Source organism: Helicoverpa armigera, chromosome 26 (assembly GCF_030705265.1).
Source record: "Helicoverpa armigera isolate CAAS_96S chromosome 26, ASM3070526v1, whole genome shotgun sequence".
Taxonomy (NCBI): domain Eukaryota; kingdom Metazoa; phylum Arthropoda; class Insecta; order Lepidoptera; family Noctuidae; genus Helicoverpa; species Helicoverpa armigera.
The window spans coordinates 7,343,371-7,370,805 of record NC_087145.1 but is presented as its reverse complement, the minus strand read 5'-3'; the positions used below and the strand labels follow the sequence as shown (position 1 = coordinate 7,370,805).

General features: G+C 36.2%; 1 protein-coding gene across 6 annotated transcripts in view; it reads left to right on the top strand.

Moving 5' to 3' along the window:
* Positions 1–3,418: 3,418 nt before the first annotated feature.
* The window catches only part of LOC110372654 (potassium voltage-gated channel protein Shal), a 91,476-nt gene continuing 67,459 nt past the window's right edge, over positions 3,419–27,435 (top strand). For 3 of the 6 annotated variants that reach the window (XM_021329543.3, XM_021329539.3, XM_049849770.2), the window contains exon 1: positions 3,420–4,669. In XM_021329543.3, coding sequence (XP_021185218.1) covers positions 3,555–4,669 — 1,115 coding nt within the window. In that variant the 5' untranslated portion in view covers positions 3,420–3,554. Of the gene's footprint in view, positions 4,670–27,435 lie in introns of all 6 variants that reach the window. The other 3 variants (XM_049849769.2, XM_064041799.1, XM_021329541.3) reach the window with 2 other exon arrangements.

The following is a 27,435-nucleotide window of genomic DNA, read 5'->3' as shown; positions in this document are numbered from 1 at the left end:
GAAGCTCTTTCACGTAATATCTATACTGATTTGAAACTATCAAATAAAAAAATGCAAAAATACAATATTTTTGTGTATGTATAGTACTAAATAGTGCGCTTTCTGATGTACATAGTTCGTGATTACATGTAAGATTATATGTACATTTTACAAAAATGTCTGTGTATTATTTTTCTATCCTTTTATTCCGAGAAATCTTTCGATGTTAAAGTCTAGAAACATCATACAGAAGTATGGAAACATCGAAAATGCAACAAACACAATTCAAAACTTCATTGATATGTATGAAGTCTGAAAATATTACCGATTTTTTTATATCAAATTATACCAATTTTAAAGATTATTATAATATTTCAACATTTCATGAATGTGGTTTGAACCCCGTGACAAACCGATATTCCAAAACAGGATGTTTACATTAGGTGAACAATAATTTCTACTATAATATTTTAGTTACAAATCAACAGTACCTACCTAGTAAGCGTAATAAAATGGTACACAGTAAAAAACTCGGCCTCTTTCAGCCTACAGCGACATCTGTGTACTGACTCGATAAATATTCTGGTCGGAGCAAATCGTACACAGCTAACATTTGAAATGAACTTAATACAGATTACAGGGCGAGTGACTACTTGTAGATTTGATGGCGCTACCATTGCTGGATACAAATGTAGGTACTTGCATTTTTCAGAACGGGAAAACCTTCCTTCTTCTTCGTCATGCCCTTACTGGTGAAGATTGCGACAATAAATTATATCCTTATAGAACTTTCTAAAGCCGTTTGGACTAAGAAGACCAAGAAGTTCCAAAGATGCTTGATCGATTATGTCCCATCTTATCAGTTTTATATAGGTAATTTATTGTTTATGTTACTACATATACACGTCTCTACAAAACATCTCAATATTTATTATGAAAGAATCTTTCATATCAACAGGTTGCTTCAATAACATACAACCTATAAATAAGTACCTAAGGTAAGATAAAATATCTGTATAAGGTATTTTACTAAATCGTTAAAAATACAACATAATCCTAATTTGAAATAACCTGGCTCCCAGTTATCTCGGTCGCCAATAACTTAACATCTATAAATAGTCTATGCAAATGTCGCTAATCTTGTCAAAGCTATCGGGCCTCGGTTTAGTTTAGTGAACTATCAACGAGGCAAGGCTTTGAAGGATTAACTATTTATTCCTTTGTGGTTCTATTCTGTGACAGTTAAAATGAGGGTTGTTTGACTAAATAATGGTAAATGGTAGATGTGGAAGATGGTATGGTATTTTATTTTGTTGATGCAATCTTCGAAAACTGTGTGGAATTAAAAAAATATGAGGAACTAGTGAGGTAGTAACTTGATGTTTTTAAAAAAAGTGTCTTGGTTTTCAACGAACAAGTTGGGAATATATGTAAATCTCTTCAAAACACATTGAGAGGTTGCCTCTGAAAGTCGGCGTTGGTATTCATAAACCAGAAAGTTTGTCTACCTTAATATTTTGGTACTTAATAAGTTTTACCCAATAGACATAGCCGCTCCGTGATCGAAATCTGTTAGCTATTAAGCTCCCACAATTCTTATTGTGGTGGAAAATCATCAAATGACACCTTCAACAGTGGGTGCAGTGCGAGGTAGTGTCAGACCAACCACAGAAAACCCACCATGTTCCTTTGTGTACCAGAGCTGCTAACTCTTTCGAACAATCCCGTAGGCCCTGCATAAGTTACCACCTGTCTTATAAATACTACAACAACCACTAAAACAAATGTGTTTTTTCCTCTCTCTTCGAAAAAATGTAAGCAGCGGAAACCAGACGGAAAAGGCTAGTAAGAAAATACAAGGGAAGCCAAATCGCTAGGATTATATACTTACTATAAAGATTTATTAGTATATGCACTTAGGGACCTCTGTATATTCCATACAAAGCATGGGATATGAACATAACTGGGTTACTATGAGTTTTTCGTAGTATGAGGTATGAGTGATTTTGAATGATGGTTTTGTATAGAAAATCCGATAGGTAAATGCTACGTTTATTTATTGCAAAATATCACAAAATACTCATTCGTTTTAAGCTCTTACTAAGATAATAACATGTAATTGTGGAAGTAACCCTGTCTGCCCGTCTCTCAGATTTTAACGCCAAAACTGCAGAACCGATTTAAATGCCAGATAAATAGTTTAGAATCCAAGAAATTACTTTCTATCTGAGCGCGGAAAATGGTTTGCCGAAGTTGGTTATGGTTGTTATTTCAATATAATATTTGATCAGAATCTGTTTGAAGCCTCCTTTTAAGCAAAACTAAAAATCCATTACAGACTTGACAATTGTAAAATAGCTTAATAGAATAAAAAATGAATAGGCGCGCTACATTGTATTAAGAGCTTGCACCAAATGGGATTCCAGCTCAGCGTGTGACGTGAAGAATACCTGACGCTTAACAGTCCACAAATTCCAGCAATAAATTAAAACAAACTAATAATACAATTTAATATTATGTAAACACTCTTGATACAAAATAAAAACAATAAGCAACAAAGAAACGATCCAAGAAAAAAAAAATATAGGCCACCCGCAACAGCTAGTCGCGTTTCTCATGGCCAAACCAGCGGCCACCCATCACTTTCCGAGCCTCACCCCACGCTTAACTTTACGCCTCCAGCTCAGTTTGGGCGTTAAAAAATAAAAACTGCCCCAAAGCTGAAGTCAGATCTTTTCACTTCCTGAAGACAAAAGGCCTTTGAAAAAATCTTCGTACTGAAAAATATACAAAAGGTCACTAGAGCTTAAAAGTGTGGGAGAGAGATGGCATGATGTGCATATTGCTGCGTTAGAGTGAGATGGCTAGCTGAAAATCAATTTATTAGGCAGTGACGTCACGGTGTACGCTTGCGCACTGCGCTTGTTCCCGGGAGAGGGTTGCTCATGGCGGGAAAATTTCCCCCTGTTTGTGGAAAGCGGGGAGAAATATTTTTCGGGGAAAAATATGTGAGAGTATGTATTAATTTATTTGTAGGTTGATGCTTGAGTTTGATAAAAGTTTCGTGTTTTACATAAGTTTTTAATTAACTATGGATTTTAGATTAAATAAATTCAGTAACGCAGTTTAGATAGGTATGTTAAAGTTGGTAAGCTTGATAATTCTAAAAACAAAGATAGTCGTTAACCAAAAATATAAGAAACAAGAAAAAAACAATCGTAGGAAGAGATAAACATTTAAAGTAAAATTCTCAGAAATTAAGATAAGAGCACTGTTAGTTCAATTATTTCATTTTGTAATTTTTAATCAAGGAGCACTGATGTTATTTCTTTCATCTCACCAAAATCACGAAAAAAAAACTAACCCAAACACAACTTAGCATCACAAAATGCATTACATGTAAATAAACAACAAAACGAGACTAAACACTCAAAAATAGAACACAAAACAATGTCCAACGATATTCGTAATTAAACTCCGCGTGTGGCAACACCGCGCTCATCTGGGCGGCCCGAAATAGTGGCACGAGGGGGGGCATCAGTAGTCGCGGCGGTGCCGCTCACGCCGCCCGCGCTATGGCGTCCGTCGCCGCTTGGCTGCCCTTCGCCCGAGCAGCCGCCATCGGATGGGTTCCCATCGCCACGCACCCGCTGCCGCCGCCCCCAGTCCCCAAGGACCGCCGCCGCGCCGAAGACGAGAAGCTCCTCATTAACGTCTCCGGACGACGCTTCGAGACATGGCGAAACACCCTCGAGAAATACCCCGACTCCCTCCTCGGCTCCACCGAGAGAGAATTCTTCTACGACGAAGACAGCAGAGAGTATTTCTTCGACAGAGACCCGGATATATTCCGACACATATTAAATTATTACAGAACTGGCAAGTTGCACTACCCCAAACACGAATGTTTAACGGGATACGACGAGGAGCTCGCTTTCTTTGGGATCCTACCTGACGTGATCGGAGACTGCTGCTATGAGGACTACAGAGATAGGAAACGGGAGAATGCCGAGAGGCTCATGGACGATAAATTAAGTGAGGCGGGAGATCAGAGCCTGCCCCAACTGACAGACTTGCGGCAGAAGATGTGGCGAGCGTTCGAGAACCCCCACACTTCGACTGCCGCCCTGGTATTCTACTATGTGACTGGGTTCTTCATCGCGGTGTCGGTGATGGCGAACGTAGTGGAAACAGTGCCGTGCGGCCACCGGCCCGGCCGCGCTGGGACCCTGCCGTGTGGCGAGCGGTACAAAATCGTGTTCTTCTGCTTAGACACAGCGTGTGTGATGATATTTACAGCGGAGTACCTGCTCCGACTGTTCGCGGCGCCGGATCGCTGCAAGTTCGTGAGATCCGTCATGTCGATCATTGACGTGGTGGCCATCCTGCCGTACTACATCGGTCTCGGGATAACCGACAACGACGACGTGTCGGGAGCCTTCGTGACCCTGAGGGTGTTCAGAGTGTTCCGTATCTTCAAGTTCTCCAGGCACTCTCAGGGCTTGCGTATCCTGGGTTACACGTTGAAGTCGTGCGCCAGTGAACTGGGCTTCTTGGTATTCTCGTTGGCGATGGCCATCATCATCTTCGCCACAGTGATGTTCTACGCTGAGAAGAACGAACAAGATACCAATTTCACATCCATTCCTGCCGCCTTCTGGTACACCATCGTGACAATGACGACGCTGGGGTGAGTACTTCAATATTAATTGATTACAGAACCAATCAAAGCTATTGGGAATGTATTGATCGTCATCGGTCAGCGATGCATCGGTATCCATTAAACAAAATGTTGCGCATATCTGACACCTGTCGACGCCATTAAATATGAACGCGGGAAAATATGTGTCATGGCGTCGATTTGCCGTTTCGACACCGTAAAATGTTTTACTTGAAATCGACGTTTTACAAGCGTTTTAATTTCGTGTATTTTTCATTTGCACAGTAGGTATTGTGGGGATTTGGGGACAAATGTTTTTGGTCTCTTGGGAGCGTGTTTTTCTGGTTACGGTCAGCAAACACGGTGCGTGAAATGCGGTGTTTTTATTTAATTATTTGCTGTCGCTGCGGATTTTCTGTCTCGTTTTGCTCTGGAGGGCTGTAAAGCTATATGAGATCTGTGACATTTCAGATTAACTTATAATTGATGTCGTTTTCAGCACTCGTTATTGGTTTTACGTAAATGTACGGTTTAATGATTTAAGAGACGTCTGCGTAAAGATTTTCTTTTGAACCAAAACTAGTATTAAGTTGTAACTTATACTTACACCCTTTGAATTAAAAGTCGTGCAATTTTAATACTTTTCTCTACATATATTTGGAAAACATAAAAAATAACTTGAAATCTGGTAACATTTTTATTTGCTGTGCTTACATATTTCTTTACAAAACCAGCTGCTAGTTAACAACAGCTGTTAGTAGTGTAATGGGTTATTTCACTTTCTTTTTGTCATTTTTTGGCATTTAACCAACGCGTAAAACATGAGTTCATTTGATGTCATAACAGATGAACTGCATCTCGTCTCTATCAAATAAGTTGCTTTGTTCCTGATACAATGTGAAAATCGGACTTGGGTTTTAGTGATTTTAATGATGTATTTTAATAATATTCACTCACTAATGATAATTGTGTCAAAAGTAAATCTTAAATCTAGGGATAGAAGAGTTATAGAAACAATACACTTAAACAAGTTATTTCAACCTGCAAATATATGTACATTTTGACTTATCTTCTTTCAATTAGTTTTCGCAGCAAGATTTTTTTCAGTACCATTTTTGTGTCTCATAAACCTTTAAATATATTAGTTAATTTTGTTATTTAAATCAGTATACACAATAAAAAATACATCTATATATATTTAAACACCTTACATCTTTCCATACCATTAACTCTGCTCACTCCCTCCATATAAAAGCTTGAGCATAAAACCTTCTTCGTACAAACTTTAAGGAGAGGATGTATGTACGTCATACGTCAGGCAAGTTTGACAGTTCACGCTTAACACTCAATATTGATTGACGTTTATATGTGGGAGAGATTTTTAGTTTAAGACAGGTAACAGGTTAAAATGTAACATGTTTTGAAACATATACATAAGTACCTGTAGTAGCTACCTACCATTGTTTTACTCGCGTCCACGAGGTATACTCGCATAAAAGATAGCCTATGTTCGTCTCCAGATTGCCAATTACATCTTTGCAAAAATGTTATCTTAATCTGTTCACCCGTTTTAGAGTAATAGTGTAACAAACAGACAAACTCACTTTCGTTTTTATAAGAAGTAGGTATATAAGAAGTAAGGAATGAGTTAAAATTATTTTTCGTAGAGGTTCTGAAACGCCTACGGCGTAGGTGTCCTATCTGCTACGGCGTAGGTGTTCTCTTTGCTACGGCGTAGGCTTTAACTAGGAGTAGTAGAAAAGGCTTTTTAATTATGATCTTGTTTCTTCTAGGTAAGTTGTATTCAAGTATAATGAAAACCGAAGAAAATAAATAAGTTACAAATAATTAAGATAACTAGGTATAAGTACCTACTCTAATAGATAACCTATTTATGCGCAAAACTTTATTATGTGCTTTGATACGTAGTAAAATATCGAAATCCAGGATCAAGTATCTATTATGTCTATAAGTTTATATATTTTTTTATACCTATTACACAAATTTAAGCACAAGTTCACTGACAACATAAACGTGAGTTTTCTTAAACCAACTGTTCACTGAATTTTCACGTTCAATTTTCAAACTAAACAGTTGTTTTAAGAAAAACGTACTCTAATATTATCTGTGAATCCGGACCTTTGTCTGTTTACAAATTAACTACTCTTTATAAACTAACAAAAAACCCTTATAAATGCTAACCAACATGTTTATTCCCTATTTTCGTATCAGGGTGAACGTTTACCATTGCCTCACGGTGTAGGGCTGTCCACTTAAGGCAAATTATGTACATAGATTTGAATAACATAGGACAAGCGGGGATTCGAACTTATAACCCCGATGCCATGTTTTTTTACTAACTCAAGGTCGCGTATGTTGGTTTACTAGGCTAGAAATATCTGTCTATAAATAGATTGGAAAGTTTTTGGTTGTTTTTTGGAAGATATGGTATATTTTACATAAAATATATTGGTGTCTGAAAATATGAGATGAAGTAGAATCCATTTTATGGTTTCAAAGTTTACGCGTAACTTAATTTTCATGTTAGCAATATTTGAAAATAATATGTTAGTGATTACTACGAATACTACTACAATACTAAAATATTGTTTTCGTACAAAATGCATTTATTTATAAATATTTACACACTTCGTATACAAAAACTATCTCAAAAAGCTGAAATACCATATACAACTAAATGGATTATTGATTCCTCAAAACCCATATTAATTTAATTTAATAGCCTTTTATTCCTAAACATAGGGTTACAAGAGGTCCCTAAGTTCGGTGTGCCTTTTGGCATAGGCCTCAAAACCCATACTACACATTTTTTATACTTATTTTTTTTTTTCAAACAAATCTAGTACCTTTTTGCGTGCATCCGTTTGGTTAACAAAACCACAAATATTATACTATTACATACACAAGTTCATACAAAAAAGAAAACATCTTGTTTTCCCTTTTATTCCCACAAACACACAGACAGAGTAATATATTGACGTTATTTTGTTTGAAATATGGCGCTCAAGGCACGGGTGAAACTGATTGATGATAGAAGGAATATAATAGGTACTAGTTCTGCTCGCGGCTGCGGTTGTGAGAAACGGGTGAAAAGAAAGTTATAAGTACCTAATTATTGGATTGTGTGGGCGTGGTTTTCTTTTTGGTTATTGTAAAGTGATGTTACATACACACATATCATCATCTACTGAGAATTTGCCCAACTATGTTGGGGTCGACACATGTCACGTACAATTATTTTTTTTTTAAATTACACTGAAAAAAGGACTCATTTTTGTCGCGAAAATTCAATGAGATAATCATCCATGAATTGGATTATAACTTTATTTATAAACATGAAATGATTAAGCGAGGTAAAGTATCTTAACAGATTCGAGATTTAACTCGTTACGGCCTAACCAGAAAGTCAGACAACCAGTCTTACCAAGGAGCCCTTACTTGTTTAACTAGGTTGAGGAGGTCAGATTAGCAGTCGCTCTATGTAAAACACTGGTACTCAGCTGTATCCGTTTAGACTGGAAGCCGACTCCAACATAGTTGGGGAAAGGTTAGGTAGATGAGTGTGTACTTAGTACCTCGTTTAGCATAAAGAATTTCAGTCCTAACAGTGAACATAAATTTTGTCTTAAGCAAATATCTGCTGCAAAGTGCAACTTGCTGGAAGTCGACTCCAGCATAGTTAGGAAAAGGCTTTTTTTCAAAAATCATCAAATGTCCCCTCCCGCCGGGTTAGCAGGGTGAGTTAGTGTCAGACTCTTACTGACTAAAAACCGTCGTGTTCCGTCGTAGGCCTCTTATGTACCAGGGCCGCGGTAACTCTTTCGAACAATCCCGCAGCCCCTTTAGTTAGGAAAAGGCTCGGGAGATGATGATGGACCAAATACATAAATACTAATAGGTACACATTTTGACTACAGTGAAGTCATTTACAGCTAACTTCAGACCAGCAAAGCTATTTAACGCGAAGTGTACACGAGTAAAGGATTACACAACAATACAATAAACTCTAACAGGATTGTGGTACTGCGATACATAAGTGGTTAAACAGTATTGATTTTAACACTGCATATGTGCAGTTAAACATGTACGCAATTTTCTTAGTTAAAGAATAAGTATTATTGTCAGGTTTGGACTATTGCTTTGTTGGTGTAGTGCTTGAAGTAAAGCTATGTGTCGGTTCGATTCCACGTCAGGCAAGTACAAATGTATCTTTTATAAGTAATACATAGTTTTTAATATTATATCTTGGATATCAATGACTGATTAACGGTGGATTTTTATAACCTACATACATATGTATCCTCTACATACACCAAAAAACGGATTGTATAAGTTAAAGAAATTCTCTTTAAAGGTAAAGTAAAACAATTTGAGGAAACTTTTTAGTTACTTCGAAATATGATATATTTTAAACTAATGAATGCAACTTTTAAGCTAATGTACTGTTTTGCTACCCTTAATTCATTATTCTACTTTTCTCACAAAGTAAAATTACATGTTTTTGTGTATTATATGTATTTCTCGCCCTATACCTTTATGGGAAATGAGGGTGATATTTCAAAGTCATTTATTGAAAGCGTGTTTTATCTGTCCAAAGAAAATCCATCGAAAACACGACTCCATACAATATTCAATGTTTTTAATAGCATATGGGGTTCCAAAAATATGGGTTGTTGGTATTTTTTAGAATTGATTATGGGGACTCCAAATGACAATCCTTATGAATTGAAAAAATATTAAATTAGCAGACTTCAGCTTCTGATTGTCATAATTTGCACATTTTTATTAATCATCATAAAGATTTTTGAAACCGATTTAACTATCTGCCGACGATTTAAACAGTTTAATGTTACACATTTAACTCCTGGCCTTTGCTTGAAAAATGACTACTATTAATTGGTAAAAATTATTTCCAAAAAAATTCAAATTAGAATTGATAACCTCCTCCATTTTGAGAAGTCGGTAAAAAATACTGTTACTCATACTTGAGGCATCGATATCTAACTTCAGAAATGCATAGTTAATTAGCGTAAACTATAAGGCCCTTTACAGTGACATAAATAGTTCAGGAAAGGTGCTCATTTAAAAATCTCTAACATTATACCCCAAGCAAAGTTATAAGGAAACTCTTTTAAAGGAATGAAAAGTACTTTTTTGAATTAGAAAAATGTTTTCCCGTCAAGAGACCCAGTGGTCCGAATGTAATGAGAATTGAGCCTTTTCCTTCGGCGAAGATTGTATGGTGTTATTAAGTCGTGATAGCTTAATGGAATCCGTTCCTTAATAGGAATGGAAGTGGGTAGAAGTTTCTTATGTAGATAGATGTGTAGGTAGGTTAATTTGATTTGATATTTTAGTTTTGAATTGTGGAGTTCTTGCATACTATCAGGTTAATCTGTTCTTACCATTCAATTTCCAGAACCCTGAACAAATATCAGCCTATTTTATTGTTTCACAGGCAAGCTAAGGCTTCTTCTCATGTAAAGAAAGTAAACACAATAAACACCATGCTTGTTTAATGTGTTTTAATCATTGTTGAATAGAAATACTTAGAAATTACATTATAGCTTTAAATTAGAAACTCGAAAACATAGCGCTTCTTAGCAGTTGGATACAAAGTTATATCGGCATTTGCCTGGCATAGAGTGAAACAAACACACTAGCACTTAAGAACCAAGTGCTTTAACTACTAGGCCACCGTGACTGCACATATGTCTTTTACCACTTCTAGGTACACAGAAAACCAGCCCAAAACCGCACGAAACAACCCTTAAATAATAACCCTAACCGCAGGCAAGCTATAATTACTTCCCCTATCCGCCCCGAGCTACATAGGGTTAAGCAAACTAGATCCAGCTACTTACAGCTCGTCACACGTTGAGTAAACAGCCTCCGGGGATACTGCATTTACGAGCTCGCCTGGTGTAGGGTGGTGGGTAAATGTTGGGTAAAAATTTAGGTATCACTACATAGTATAAAACAAAGTCGCTTTTTCTGTCCCTATGTCCCTTTGTACGCTTAAATTTTTAAAACTGCGCAACCGATTTTCATGCGGTTTTTCTTAATAGATAGAGTGATTAAAGAGGAAGGTTTATATGTAGTATAATAGCATAGTATAATAACGAGCGGGTCGCTAGTATGTATTATAATTAATTGTAACACAAAAACGGTTCTTCTTTATTACCTTTTTAAACGCGCTTTTATTAGCTTGACTTGTAACTATGCATGAAAGAAAATCTTGGAATCTTAATTTGACACACTTCCCGATCTTTGATTAAGATGCAATTTTGCACACGCTCTGAGTTGTGATGACAATACCTGACAAGTGTATTTTTTTTTTAGTATATCTTCATATATAAATAACCGGAATATGATCGGCCGATATAATATGTGTTTGTTGGCAAATAATTTTTTACGCTTTAATTTTTAATAATATTTTTTTCCCTATCCGCTACAGCTACATAGGGTTAAGCAAACTAGATCCAGCTACTTACAGCTCGTCACACGTTGAGTAAACAGCCTCCGGGGATACTGCATTTACGAGCTCGTCTGGTGTAGGGTGGTGGGTAAATGTTGGGTAAAAATTTAGGTACATATACATATGTATTATAATTAATTGTAACACAATAAATGTTCTTCTTTATTATAAATTTTAAGTCGATTTTATTAGCTTCACTTGTAACAATGTATGAACGAAAATCTTGGAATCGTAATTTGACACACTCCCCGGTCTTCGATTAAGATGAAATTTTGCACACGCTCTGAGTTGTGATGACAATACATGACAAGTGTTTTTTAACTATTTTTTTTCATATAGATAACCGAAATATGATTGGTCGATATAATATGTGTTTGCTGGCAAATCAATTTTCGCGACTGTTTTACGCTTTAATTTTTAATGCGTTTTTTTACCCTATCCGCTACAGCTACATAGGGTTAAGCAAACTAGATCCAGCTACTTACAGCTCGTCACACGTTGAGTAAACAGCCTCCGGGGATACTGCATTTACGAGCTCGTCTACCGTGGGGGTAACATAGTAATGTTAGTAGGTAGCGTAGTTTTATACGGTTTGCTGCAGGGAATAATTATGCCTGTATTTGAATAAAACGTTAGGAATATGTGTACTTATAAATAACTAGATTCTGCCAGCGGTTTCCCCCGCATCCCGTGGGAATCTCTGCACAAACCCGGATAAAAAGTATATATATAGGCCATAGCCTTCCTCGATAAATGGGCCATCTTACACCAAAAGAATTGTTCAAACCGGACCCGTAGTCCCTGAGATTAGCGCGTTCAAACAAACAAACTCTTCAGCTTTATAATATTAGTATAGATAAATAAATAAATAATAAAGAGGAATATTTTTTTATTGTTTGTTTTTATTTTGGAAAGCTACACTATTTCCGAGTAACATAGACTATATTTCATCCGGGTACTGGAAAAAGTTTCCCTGGTAAGAGAGTGAGACCACAGGAAATCAGATAAGTAGTGGTTTATATATAAGTAGTCTCAAAAAAGTAAACATGAAGAAATAACGCGACTTTGTCACGTTTTAACTAAACTAACATAGACAAAATTAACTACATGTTAAAGTAGACACCACTTCAAGTACGGTTATACGTAACTTTCATCCTTGAAGCAGCTCCTTAGGGACCCTCTGAAAACTGAGAAACGACCCCTAAATAAAATTAACAGCGCACGTGTTCCTGCCTTATAAAAAAAACATACCTTCACGCTTAATTTTACAAAGAAAACCTTAAAGCTTGTGGCACATTATAGCAGCACGGCAACAGCACGGCAGCAGCACGGCGTCGCCTCGAATTAAGACTACGGCTAGCTGCCAGCGCGCCAACCACGCGCTGTCCGCTCGCCGTCGGCGCGCCGTCCGCTCGCCGTCGGCGCGCCGGCCGCGCGCCTGCCGCGAGGTGTAAGCTTGCTGTCACCGCAAACTCAATATTATTTTAAGACGATTGATATATGATGACAATATGATTGATGTTATGATTGAACACGACGTAATGACGTTGTTTCGCTGCCGGCTCGGAGTCGGCGCGCAATTAGCACGCCGTCGGCGCGCTGTACGCATGAGGACCGCTCGCTTGCAGCACGCGGGCGGCGAGTCGAGTTGTGTGGAAGCGGCAAGCACGCTGACTGCTCGCCGTTGGCTTTTTCATATTGACATTACGAAATATATTATAATATACACGATTTAATGCTCTAAATTGAATGACAACTTAAATGCTGGTGTGGAGCCGTGCTGTTGCGGTGCTGCTGTAATGTGCCACAAGCTTATGGTACATCTCGGATACACACACAATAGTTGCTCGCCACACGCTTTCATTGCGTTCCTTAGAAAAGGTTTCATACATTCACATACGTGATGCCAGGATACAAATTGTGATTCTAATTAGTCCGTCTTTTATATTACCAAGAACGATTGGATACGTATTTTTAATTTTAACAAAACTTTAAACATTTACTAAGGTATTCACGATTTGGTTTTTGATGTGACGTTTAGGTACATTCATAAAGGTACCTAAAAGTGATGTAACACTAAATTTTTTATCTTCTTTATTATTTGTTTGAGAGAGAAAAGAAAAAAAATCGTTCATTAATTTAGGGTTATCTATACTATAAGACGGTATGTTTTTTTTTGATTCGCCATGCCTTATTGCATTGACCACTTGCGGCTGTCGTTTTTCTCCAAAGCGTACCTTTACGACGTGATAAAAATCGTCTCGTTTCTATGTTGTTTAGGAATTAATGAACTGGGCACGTCGCATTTACAATTGACCAAGGTGACCTCTGATTTGTGAAGGCAATTTAACGTGTGTAGCTGTGCTTAACTTCTGAACCAGAGCTTTTGTTAGAGAAAATTACTTGGATTGCGGGTTTTGTTTTATGTCATAATTAGAAATTAGAAAAAAAACTTAATTAAATGGACATAGCGGAAATTCTTGTCAATGTTTCTCGTGACCAGAGGGCTGGCTTATTCTTCGGACAAAGAAATGGTATTGGTAAAGAAATGGTATACGGTAGACTGCACATCAGTGGTAACTGTCATGCACCTTTACTCAATAGTAATAAGTACGATTTGCCTATAAAACTGTTACCACTGACCTGAAGTTGACTGTACCTACTCGAAAAACATTTGAATTACAAACATTATGGACTAACTTTAGGTTAATAAACTCTGAATTAATAACAAGCTTTCTGCATTGTTCCTCTGATATTTTTATACACATATTAAAAACCAATGACCTGTTTGTTTGTTCACCTTTTGCGTACTTCATAAATACTGAATGGTCTGTCTGGCGTTTATGTGACGAAGCTTGGGACAAACAAACAATCCTTTGTGTTTTAAAGACAGGTGAATGGAAAATATGTCAATAGTAATTGGTGCAAATTGATTTTTTTGAGCTTGAAAGTTGTTGTTGAGGTTTATTAGTCATTGCTTTTCTATACTAATATTATAAAGAGCAAAATTTTGTTTGTTTGTTTGGTTGAAATGGATGAACTCAAAAACAAGACCGATTTTGAATATTCTTTCACCATTAGAAAGCTATATTATCTGCGAGAAACATAGGCTGTATTTTATCCCGGTGCGGCCAGTAGCTTCCACGGGACGCGGGTGAAACCGCGGGAAATCGGCTAGTGTATGATAAAATACAAGTACAATACAATATTTTTTTGTTTTATTAAGGACTAGCCATTTCTTGCGGTTTTACCCGTACCCCGTGAGAACTACTCCTCGGACTCAGTTATAGAGTACCTACTTTTTACCGATCAAATCCTTCTCAATCCTTCTCCATGTAAGAGAAGGCCTGTGCCCAGCAGTGTGATGATAAAAAGGCTGTAACAGTAAACAAACTTACATTTGCAATTTCTAAGGATAATAACACAGTTATAGAGATCTGTTTACCTTCAATTATGAGTCAAAGAGTCATTATATTTGAAAAGAAAGACCGAACGAAGAAAAAGATTTCCAAGAAAAACATCCATTTAAATTCCAATGGTTTTCCAATCTTTCAGAAAATTCTTTTCACATTTCCTCGTGTTGTTTACCAAATCATCTGCCTAGCCTTTTCCTAACTATTTTGGTATCGACTTCCAGTCTAAGCAGATGCAGTTGAGTACCAGCGATTTACATGAAGCGACTGCCTATCTGATCTCCTCAACCCATTTACCTGGACAACCCGATACCCCTTAGTAAGACTGGTTATCAGACTTTCTGGCTTCTGATTGCCCGTAAAGACTGCCAAGGATGTTCTAATTTACAAATCCTAGGTGTACTAATTTAAAACATGCCTTCCAAAATACGGTGGGCCTCATCATGATAAAGATAACCACCCATCCATGTACCGACCACACCAAGTGTTGCTTAACCTTATGATGGATGACCGCTGCAGCTGCTGTAAGCTGCTACCGGTCGTTCCCAATATCTATCTGTATTTTGCTAACTAGAAATAGGAATTTACGACATTACTTGTTTGGGGCTTACGTCAAAATTCTATCTTTATCAAAAGATAGATAGAATATAGAAGCGGCGGTTAGACGAGCTCCTTTATTTACTGAGAGTGAAAATGTAAACAAAAAAGAAAATTCCTCAGCCTTGGGTATTTCGAAATGGTTCGATGTCGCGTTGGAGTTAGTGGGTCAATGGCGGATCGCGCGTCAGTTGCTCAAGGTTCGATACCTGGACGATGCTATAATTATGCCGGCTACTTAGTGATCAATAGTAAGTGTAGGTGCTAATTATATTAGGAGGATTATTGTTATGTGTGGGCAGGAGTCAAGTATTTTGTTTTTGTTGGTAACATTTGGTATTAATGATTTTCTAGCGTCTTGAAACCTGACTTTGATCGTTATTGAACACTAAGTATTACTTCATAAGCCTCTAGAAATCCTTTCTGTTATAATTTATACACAACTAGCTTTTGCCCGCGACTTCGTTCGCATGATAAAATACAAGCATATTTTTGGCATATTTTTGGTTTGACCAATAGATGGCGCTATATGTCCGGAATAAATTTTATTTTTTATTTTTATATATTTTTTTTAAACAAAAACTATCCTATGTCCTTTCTCAAGTTCCAAACTATGTCTGTACCAAATTTCACACAAATCGGTTCAGTAGTTTAGGCGTGAAGAAAAGACAGACAGACAGACAGACAGAGTTACTTTCACATTTATAATATTAGTTAGGATTAGGATTTATATCGAAACGATTAATACATACTGTCAGTTTGGAGTGAAAACCTCGAAAATGCAAAAAGTTTTGATTGCGTTTTTAAGAAGACGCCTCAAAATAAACTTGTCGCTAGTGTAGTAAACTTAAATTTTCAGGTGGAAAAAATAAGATCTATTCAGAGACAAACTATCACTACGTAATATACACAATAAGTACTTTAGCTACTTAGATAATTCTTCATACAAAAATACTCACAATAAATACTTGATCAATACTCCATCTTACCCCAGAGAATATACTCCTTCAGAATCAATGTTTTTTTCATATCAACCCTTTTCTAATACAGTTGGGTTCACATACATTTTTCTGTTTGCTGTTCAAATATTAATATCCTGACCCTTTAGTTTTGGAGAAATGTGGACCAAATTTAATAACTCCCCGAGTCTCTATATAGTGCTAAAAGTGTTTAATAACACATTTTAGTGGGAACATTAAACGGGGAACGAATTTACGGTCGTTGGCACAATGTAACTCTTACTCTAAATTGAGATGAGTGTGTTGGTTTGTTGTTGCTTTTGAGAGAATACACCGTTTTTGGGTAGAAGCTGAAATAATATCAAATCAAATCGCTTATTTTGCAAAGAATATGGGTACAAAATAAGATGAATGCATATCTCCCTTTGAAAGGTACGGCTATTGGAATTTCCTTGGAAAAACGTGAATCATAAATATCAATAAATCAACTGTATATTGACGATAATAAAAGTAATTCTGTTCAAATAACTATTTGACGCGAATAAGGAGGACCAAAATTTACTTTGGTAAGCCTGAGTTGCACCATTTAACTATGAAGGTAGTTAAAATGGGGGGTTTTTTTTCATAATAGACATATTTTACGGGTGCTTTATTTTACGTTTTGAGTGCTAACTGTCAGTTTCAACTGCCGACCGCACATGACACGACTGCATAAAATCGGCCGCAACTGCACTACTGGTGCGTTTGTATTAACATGAAATCGTTTTGGATCGAAGCGGCAGCAGCACGTGCAGTCACCCTCAGATGTCGACCGATTTCATGCAGTCTCGTACACATAAACGTACCTTAACGATAACCAATCCATAACCAGCTGTGAAATTGTCTCTATTTTCTGCGAAGTATTTTCAGTTGTTCTAAGTATATCTTGGACACCAATGACTGTGTTTCGAATGGCACGTTAATCTGTAGGTCCCGGCTGTCATTGAACATACTCGACAGTCGTTACGGGTAGTCAGAAGCCAGTAAGTGACGCCAGTCTAACCAAGGGGTATCGGGTTGCCGGGTAACTGAGTTGAGGAGGTCAGATAGGCAGTCGCTCTTTGTAAAGCACTGGTACTCAGTTGCATCCAGTTAGACTGGGAGCCGACCCCAACATGGTTAGGAAAAGGCTCGGGGGATGATGATATTTTCAGTTGTGAAATCGGTGAACAACTGAAAATCGTTTGGTTATCGCTACAGTCAAATGGTGTAAACCACAGTAACTGAATAAAGTTATTCTACTGTTATTTCTGAATGACTATTTATAAAGTACTTTTTCTTATGTCATAAATGTTATGTGGTAAACACACTTAAATTTCAATAACAAAATGGCTTTAAAACTGTTATTCCGATAATAAATAAGTTTTATGAAGACAGGAAAACTTGGCTATAAAGATTTTTAGGTTGAATCAAGATTTTGTTTGTAAAATCGTGGGCAAAATGTGGAATGTTCGGCGTTCGGATGATTCATTCTAAGGTGTGAAAGAAATAAATGTAGTCATACCGTAAATATAAAATTTCATGAATCAGATTTTTCGGGCCGACTAGACTTTTTGTGATTCTGATTCGGCGACTGTTATTTCCATTTAGTACAAATTTTTCAGTGTTAGATAATTGTGAAAGAAAAATTGTGACAATGCGAATCTATTATATTGTCACATTGGATAAGCTTGCCAACTTTTTTATGATATTGAATTTATATTTATTTGTAAACATGCATTCCACGCCATCATCACATTTTCCCTTTCATCTTTTTCTAACCTTATCTGTGTTTTACATATAGCATCAGCCTATCTGACCTCTTCAAGCCAGATACCTGGGCAATCTGATACCCCTGGTTCTGACTACCCCTAACGACCGCTGAAGAGGTTCAAATGATAGCCGGGACCAACCAAATTAATCGTGGCTTTTGAAACATTGAGAAACTCGTCATGACATGATGGACACCCATAAACGGACTTTAAAGGTTGCTTAAACTTATAATCGATCGATCTGCCCGGCTCTGACTTAGCCACGAGCTTTTTACACATATTTTTCTCACCTCAAAGTTAAAATAATCGTTAACCCAGCATACCGACGACCTCAGTCAATCAATATATCGACCTCGGCTGTACTAACATCGATGTATCGATATAAATTTATCAGCCGCACCCTACCTGCTGATTCCATAATAACAAATACGAACGGTCATTGAACTTGACGTTGAGACTTGATCTTTGAAGGGAAATCTAAGGTCATAGGATTGGTAAATTTGTTTTTTTTTTCTGTGAAATTATTTGTTTGTTGATAGAGAATATATTCAAACTGTGTTGATAGTGAGTTGTTTTCTGGTGTTGATGTTTTTTTTTGTAATATTTTATTTGTTTACTGCAGTTACTGCGTCATGAGAGAATTCTTTTGCGCACGTGGAATCGTCGAGTAAAAGTGTCGGTTATTTTATTGATTAGGGCTATTTTCTTGCTAAGTTTGTAAGTTTATGATAGGTATTTTTAGTATAATTAGCACGACATCATCTATCTGTTCACGATACACTCTGAACGGATTTCCATGAGGTTTTCACAAATAGAATGGCATTTTTTGGTAACAGTAAGTGATGGTGGTGGGAGATATAACTGTAGGTCATATTATGCACGTACTTATGCTGTGAATTTAGTTACGAACGGCCATTAAGGTTTGAGAGAACTATATAAAGAACATAATAAATCCTGTCTGATAAATAGCGTGACAAACACACAAAGAAAAAGATCAACATATTCTATGAAAGTACCTACAAGTACATACATATACAAAGATTGGCAAGCACATTACAGCATTATGATTAGCACATTCCTGCCAAGTTGAGTAATGGTGTTATTGCCATCGTCTGGCATTTCAGACTCGGTCAGAATTGTTATAGTCACTCTATAAAACGTCTGATGTGATACGCACGTCTGAATTAACGTGTTAGAAGTTTTTATTCATGTTTACATCATCAGCTGTCTAGCCATTTTCTAGTTGTGTTAGGGTCGGCTACTAGTCTAATTGAATGCAATTGTTTTCATAGAGCGACTGCCTTTTTGACCTCCTCATCTCAGATACCTGAGTAACTTTATTACCCTTGGCAAGACTGGTTGTCAGTCTTTCTAGCTTTTGATTATCGTGACCACTTAGAAAATAAAACAAATGACAGTTGGGAGCCACAATTTGACTTGCCGTGCCTTCTAAAACATAGAGGAACTCTTTATGTCATAGATGGCCACCCATCCACGTGCCGACCGCATAAAATGTTGCTTACCTGTTAACGATTATTTACTTTAGATACCCCAGTATCTCTTTCAAACAATATCATAACCAATCTTCCGCTTTGCAGTTGGTTAAAATGTATGCATTATTGAGCTCTGGCAAGCTCGATAAATACCTGAACACTATAACCGGCTCAGCGCGAATTATAAGCCACATTGACGGCTGAATTTTTATAGGCGTTACTTCAAAACGGATTGGAACGATGCCAGAACTATGCAGTTCTAACAAAAGGTTTAGTTTTCAGGTACGTTTTGAATATTTTTCTTTATTAAGTATATGATGAATGACATATTTTTTTATTGTGATTTTAATTATTAAAACAGATAAATACAGGGTGTGTCGTTCACAATCACACTAAATCCTATCACATATACTTTATGATATTCTATGGCGAATTAAAAATAAATAACGTAATCCATTCAGTGGTTTAGCCGCAGGAGTCTGACAGCTTTCAACTGGGCAAAACATTCGATACTCCCCTTTAATTTTGTTTAATTTTGTTTTACACATGATGTTGTAAATTATCAAAACGAAAAATGACTCCTGTGTCTAAACCACTGAATGGATTAGGTTATGTTTTTTACAATTCGCCAAAGAATATCGTAAGTATATGTGATAGGATTTAATGACATGTGATTAGCTACAACACACCCGATATACAAACCAGTAGTGCAGCTGCGGCCGACTTCATGCAGTCGCGGCATGTGCGTTCGGCAGTTGGTATTCAAAACGTACCTTTATTCGTACATAGAGTTAGCGTGATCGTTATTTGAGATTTAACGGGTTTAGGCTTGAGTTTAATTGGTGTGAAACCGGTTTAGTTTGTACACTATAGAGCAGGAATATTTGGTCAGCTAAAAATATAGGTACCTATTAAAAAATAATGCCATTTAATCGAAAGTTTTAATCTGGTAAACCTATGGTGATTACTACGACGCGACTTCTTCCACTACTTTAATTCACAGACAGCCTATATTATTCATGAATACTTTCCAAAATATCTCCTGATTATATCTAGATGATAAATAAGAAAAACATAATAAGACTATAAACTCAGAAAAACAACATAAAAACAAAAACACAACAGTTTTTCAATGAACAACAAACGTTCTTTGCCAATTATAATAAAAAGGAAATGTTATAACAACAGGTCATACTTAAGTATATACCTATCATAGGTACCTACACATATACTTAAGTCATTTCAACTTTATGTAAGTAGGACAGCACCTGTGATAAATTATACCAGATGTCCATAGTAGGTAGTGATCAATTACTATCAGGTTGCTAGTTTCCCATGCAATAGTATTAAATAACAATGGATTGGTTGTGCAATGTATCTATACCTACCTATTTTATTCATAAGATATCATCATGTTATAGTAATCTATTCTAACATCATAAAAAGCAAAAAAAAATTGTTACACTTTTCCCGGGTAACATAGGCTATAATTTATCCCGATACCGGCAGTAGTTCCTACGGGATGTGGGAGGAATCGCGGAAAAACAGTAATAAGGCTTATTTCTTTCAAAGGACAAATGAATGTACAAAATTATAAGATTTTTTCTAATCGACCAAGTAGTTTCCAAGTTAAACGCGTTCGAAATAATCAAAATTTTCAGCCATGGTCAATGATTTCTCAAGTCAACCTTCTGTTTTACCTTTACCATAACAGAACTCTTACCTACAGTGCGACCATGAAACATAACGTACACAAAATATTTATAAGTACACAAATATGCTCCAGTTCGTGACCTCAAGACTTTAGGTTATTGTTCAAGGAGTGATTTATGTTTTGTTAGTTTTTTTTCGAGATAGAAATCTTTTAAGACCTAGTTAGGTTTAAGCCATACTTACATACAGCTACCTACGCAATTCAAATTTGATGATAGAGTTTAGAGTCTAAAGGTATTATAGGTAGTTATAGGTGGCATAGTGGGTAAAGAACCAACCTCTCGAGTATGAGAATGTGTTTGTCAGGTTTAAATCTCTGGGTAGATTATTACTGCCAAGGTAATGGTCCTATGGGATAAACCCATAAATTAATTGTAGGCATGACATTAGCGTTGTCGGTTTTATAACGACTTTCTTTCTAACCATAGGAAGACAATAACAAAGTCGGGGCATACAATGTAACTTTAAAGAGTTACACCACTACTTAACTGACTTAAATCGAATCAAGAATGTGCTTCTACCACCACGTATCGGATACTGCCAATAATGAGTTACAGAAACTATGTCCTCAGCCAATAAAAGGCTAATCAACACATTTTCATATTTACATAACATTATATACTTACTATCTATCTCCATAATCTACTTCAAACAGAAGACCAGGGTCTCTCACAAACCAGAGATGAAACAGTCCCACAATTTCTTACGTCGTCTCCTAAAGATCAGGTGTATAAATCTGTCGACGCAGCAATTTAGTGATTATCAACTGTAGTTATGATATATTGAGAAGTATTTATGAGTTAGATATAAATAGTTAGAGATAATAGTTACCGTAACGTCTGCCAAGCGTTTGATAATTAACTAGAGAGTTGCTTTCATCGTACTATTTAGTTATCTTAACTGTTAGTTGTTAAATGCGAAAGTTTATTTTGTACTAATGTAACAGCTATACTCATTCTTTAATTCAGTTTTGGTTTCTTTGAGTTTGACCAATTTCTACGACTGCGTGATGGTTAAATTTTTGTAGGTATACGCTCAATTAAGCTACGCTACTACATAAAACAGTCACTGTGGAAACGCTGTTTACTGTTGTCACCCATTCATGGACCGACCGAGCCGAATATAAGCTTACGAATGATCGATCCGCTTGGCTTTGACTTAGCCCCAAGCTCTTCATTTGACTTCTATACATGAAAAAGTAAACTTTTAACCCTAAACACGCCGTCGTATTTAACGAAGTGAGAAGTTCTTGAAACACGTCAAGAGTGCCAGCAGTAAACGGTTGACCTAAATCCAGGTTTAACTTAATTGGCGAAGTTATTCTGGTTGCGAACGACTGTGAACTTATTTTTAGTTTTTTTTTTTTGCATTTTTTTATTTTATGGAGCAATTGATTTGTTTTAAGGTTTGCAATGTAGGTGTCGTTTTGTGGTGTTTGTACCACTAATTTACAGTCTACATTGATATTTTAAAGGTGAAGACTTTGTTTGTTGAACGTGCTAATCTCAGGAACTACTCATTGCTTGCCCAAAACCTAGGGATTCCTACTTTGGGGCCAATTGTAAACCTGCTACTTAACAGTTTTGGAAAATAAACGATCTTTTTTATATTATTCAAAAAAGCTATTTTAAAAGACCATGGTAAGAAATACTTTTTACCCGTGTTGGCGGAGCAATTTTCATGGGACCCTAATGAAACATTCACCATTGACAACCTCGATGGCACAATGGTCACCATGCCGGACTGCCGAACCTGAGGTTCCGGGTTCGAATCTCGGTTCGGTCGACATTTGTGTGATGAGCATGCTTGTTGGCCGTGGTCTGGGTGTTATAATATGTATTTATAAATATGTATATATGTAGCTATATGTAGTTTATCAGTTGTTTTAGCACCCATAACACAAGTTAATTAATAACTTACCATGGGTCTAACCGACCGTGTGTGAAAAATGTCCCGGCATTATTATTATTCACCTATGTACAATCTTCTATGTATGTCATAATTAAACTCGAGTCCGTATTTCGACTATTTCCTCGATAAATAAATAACCTATCTAATAAATACACAATTTCTCAATAATACAACAAACTAACAAACACGTGATGAAACTTTATAATTAGACCAGCATTTGTTTGGCCGCCATCTTGGTTACAGACCTTCAAGGAACTATTGTTTAAAAGGTAACAAGTTACTACAACTCTATGGATTCTTCAGTACAGAGAAACCTTAGTATTGTGGTCAATTTATGTGTGCCATTGAACACACAAGGACGATGGAAATACTGATTTATTTATGTATATAAGTAGTTATTTATGTGTTCTTACACGCGAGTGACCATGTGGTAAGAAATGGCCATTACTTTTTTATTTAATTATTATGCTGACTCTTGTAAGGCTATTCTTGTAAGATTGGTATTTTTCTTAGAGAATTATATGATTTTATTTATCAGGGTTTTTTTTCTGCCTGACAGATTAGTTTATATAGGTTTTTTACCGGCTGCTAAGAAGGGGTTATATTTCTTGCACATAACTTCATCCATCATCCTCCGAGCCTTTTCCCAAACTATGTTGGGGTCGGCTTCCAGTCTAACCGGATGTAGCTGAGTACCAGTGCTTTACAAGGAGCGACTGCCCTATCTGACCCCCTCAACCCAGTTACCCGGGCAACCCAATACCCCTTGGTTAGACTGGTGTCAGACTTACTGGCTTCTGACTACCCGTAACGACTGCCAAAGATGTTCAATGACTGCCGGGACCTACAGTTTAACGTGCCATCCGAAACACAGTCATTGGCGTCTAAGATATACTTAGAAAGTACATACAAACTTAGAAAAGTTGCATTGGTACTTGCCTGACCTGGAATCGAACCCGCACCCTCATACTCGAGAGGTTGGTTCTTTGCCCACTAGGCCACCACGACTTTTCTTGCACATAACTTGTATTTATAATTTTTTTATCAGGCTAAAATTAAATGAAATGTCAACCTTAAACTGCAAATGGCAACTGTGACCACAAACAATTAATGTAATTAACTATGTCAATAATTCAATCAGTATGATCCGCGGGTACGACCAGATGTAATTTGTAAATAAAACATTCATAAATAGACCGCAGAATGCAATTTGGTTATCTGTTAATTTACTGAAAATTATATTAATCTACTTACATAAAACAGATAATACATTACATCTTGATGAATTTATAATTTGGCCCGAAAATATGTACAAATTTGTATAAACTTTTCAAGTTTAGGACTAACGATTACCAATCGGTCAAAAATTAAGTCTACAAACAAGACAATTATAAAATGGGTTTCACAAACCCAAACCACCATGGCACACCATGAAACATCTTTCAAGATTAACATAGCATCCTACCTAAAACACATTTATAAGGGCTACACGAAACTTAATAAATAAATGGATCAATAATAGCAATCTGTGACGTCACAATCCGGAAATCGAACTCCCGTCCCTAACGTAATATGTCTGAAATTCCCTGAAGAGAGTAATGAATGCATCTGGAGCAAACCCACTGGGCTTTCAGTTAATCTTACAGGAATTTCCACCTTATTGCCTTAGGTTCATAGTTGGTTTTCCTGTAACAAATTGTGTTTGAAAAGGTCTTATGCTGATTTTTTGTTTGCATTCTAAATTGGACTTTATAGTTATCTGTTAGGGTTGAAAATGGTATGTGAATGTAAATGGATAGTATATGTAAATACAGTTTTAAATATTCATGTGTGTAGTAAAAAAATATTTTCATTGCTGATTGGAAAATTTCAATTTGTTGTAATAGTTTCAATTGTTCGATGTTATTTTAATTCTGTTAATAAATTATCAAAGTAGATTGAGTTGGTAACTGTACCACCAAAATAAAGATAAACCGATAAAACAACATTTTATATACCAGTTTTAATTTATATAGGTTTTTTAAATATACCATCATAAACATAAAATACCTATAATTTTTATCAAGTACCTGGACAAAATTGTGTAGTATCGGCTGTCATTGAACATCCTTGGCAGTCGTTACGGGTAGTCAGAAGCCAGTAAGTCTGACACCAGTCTAACCAAGGGGTATCGGGTTGCCCGGATAACTGGGTTGAGGGGGTCAGATAGGGCAGTCGCTCCTTGTAAAGCACTGGTACTCAGCTACATCCGGTTAGACTGGAAGCCGACCCCAACGTAGTTTGGGAAATAGGCTCGGAGGATGTTCGGCGCGACTCCACAACTAACACATGTTCGCGCACAAAGGTTGCAATTTCACGGTTATTTTTGTAAGTTCGCACGCAATATTTACTGTTTGCCAGAGCTAACCAGAAGATACACTTGTGTGGTACATACCATACATAAAATCCTACCTTTTGAATTACCGCCACGAGAGGAAGTTACCCATTTAAGAACAAGATATTAATTAATGTAAGCAGGACACAGACTATTAGCTTATTTAGCAAGGAATAAACCGATTACAAAGCTGTTTAACAGAATTGGGCAAAGGTAATTTCGCTTGTCTAGACATAGAACTTTGAGGTTTTATTTGTTAAATCAAATCCAACGTGGCAATGCTGCCAGCCTCTTGGGTACACTCCCGGTGGGCAGCGATGAGGAGTTTTTTGATGCCATTTTTTTAGTTGTATATATGTATAAATAAGGCTTTTTTTTACGTCATGTAAATATGTACATAAATTAAACTTTTTACAATGTTAAAAAAAAAAAAAAATGATAAATCCTTTCTAATATTATAAAGCTGCAGAGTTTGATCTAACGAGGTGATCGCAGAAACTACCTACTGGTTTGATTCATTGCTAAATAGCCCACTTATCGAGGAAGGTTGTAAAGTAATTTTTTTCCGAGCACTTGGACTAGTTTCTATGAGATCAAATTGTTAAGTTTCATTGAAATCCTTTCAGCAGTTTGTGCGTGAAACGGCAACAAAATTAATGTAATTAAAAATAAACACATATTTTTAATTAATTAAACACAGCATAATGAGAGAATTTAATATATCCAGTATATGTTGTAGGGCGTTCTACTTGCATTCATTACTACCCTATCCAGGGGGTGAGAGAGTATATCATTTGCTACCCCTGGGGGTGACCGGGGAAAGTAGTGTGATGTAACAAGGAAGTATATGGTAATTTATTCTGAACTAGCTTTTGCCCGCGGCTTCGTTCCCGTCAACTGACTTCTCTACTTTACCCAATTTTTTTTCATAAGAACCTTCTCCTGACAATAACAAACACAACAAAAAAAGAATTAGCGAATTCGGTTCAGTTTTTCTCGAGTTATGCGCTTACCAACACATTTTGCGATTCATTTTTATATTATAGATAGATGATGGTAGGTACCTTAAATAGCTGAAAACTATTGTGGCTAATTTGAAGATTTTTTTTTGTTCGTAAAAAAATAAAAATCATTTAAATTGATTTAGTCACTAAATTCACTAGTAACATTAATTGTAAATTAACAGCATTTTTTTCTAAATTGTTTTCCTCTCACTTTATGCCAACCATCAATTTTATATAACCCAGCTTCATAATAAAGGAGGGATTTTGATACTTATTTTGTCCAAAGTACTTCAACATAAAAAAAACTGTTTTATTTAATATAATATATATATTAATCTTGAACATATTATTTACATAGTTATATACATAGCAATACAAAAAAACTATCCTAGTAGAACAATAAAAATGTATTTATTTAATATTAAGTTTGACTTTTATTAGGAAATCCAAACAATCTATAATAAGTCAGCGAAACACGACGCCGACACATCGTGTGCATTAGTTTTAAGAATATTTGGGTAAAGTATGTTTAAGTTTTTATAGATATAGTAGGTATTGTATATATATTTTGATATTGTGAATTTTTATGTATTAGTTTGTATTGTAATCTACGATATAAGTGTATTTGTATTTTTATGGGCCCTAGTTGCCTGAAATAAAGGAATAAATAAAAATATAATAGTCTCAAAACTCGCATCTATCTTCATACATACTTTTACCACCCCTCATATACCATACAAACTGCCTGCAATAGAATGTGAAATGATATAAACCCATTCCCACTAATTAAAATAACACCACAGAGACTAAAAGCTAAACCACAAAATAAACATAACTTTGAATTAAGAAAACTACATGCAAAAGCTAAAAGGGTGCACTGAAGAATACTCCAGCTACACTGCAGTGCAGATGCAGGGAACACACTTCATTTGCACTCGAGTGTAATCCAAAATTTCAGCTGCAATGTGTAAGATATATTTTCTCGTACATTCTAGAAAGTATTTATATTGGGTTGGTTGAATGGAACTTATGTTTGTAACGAC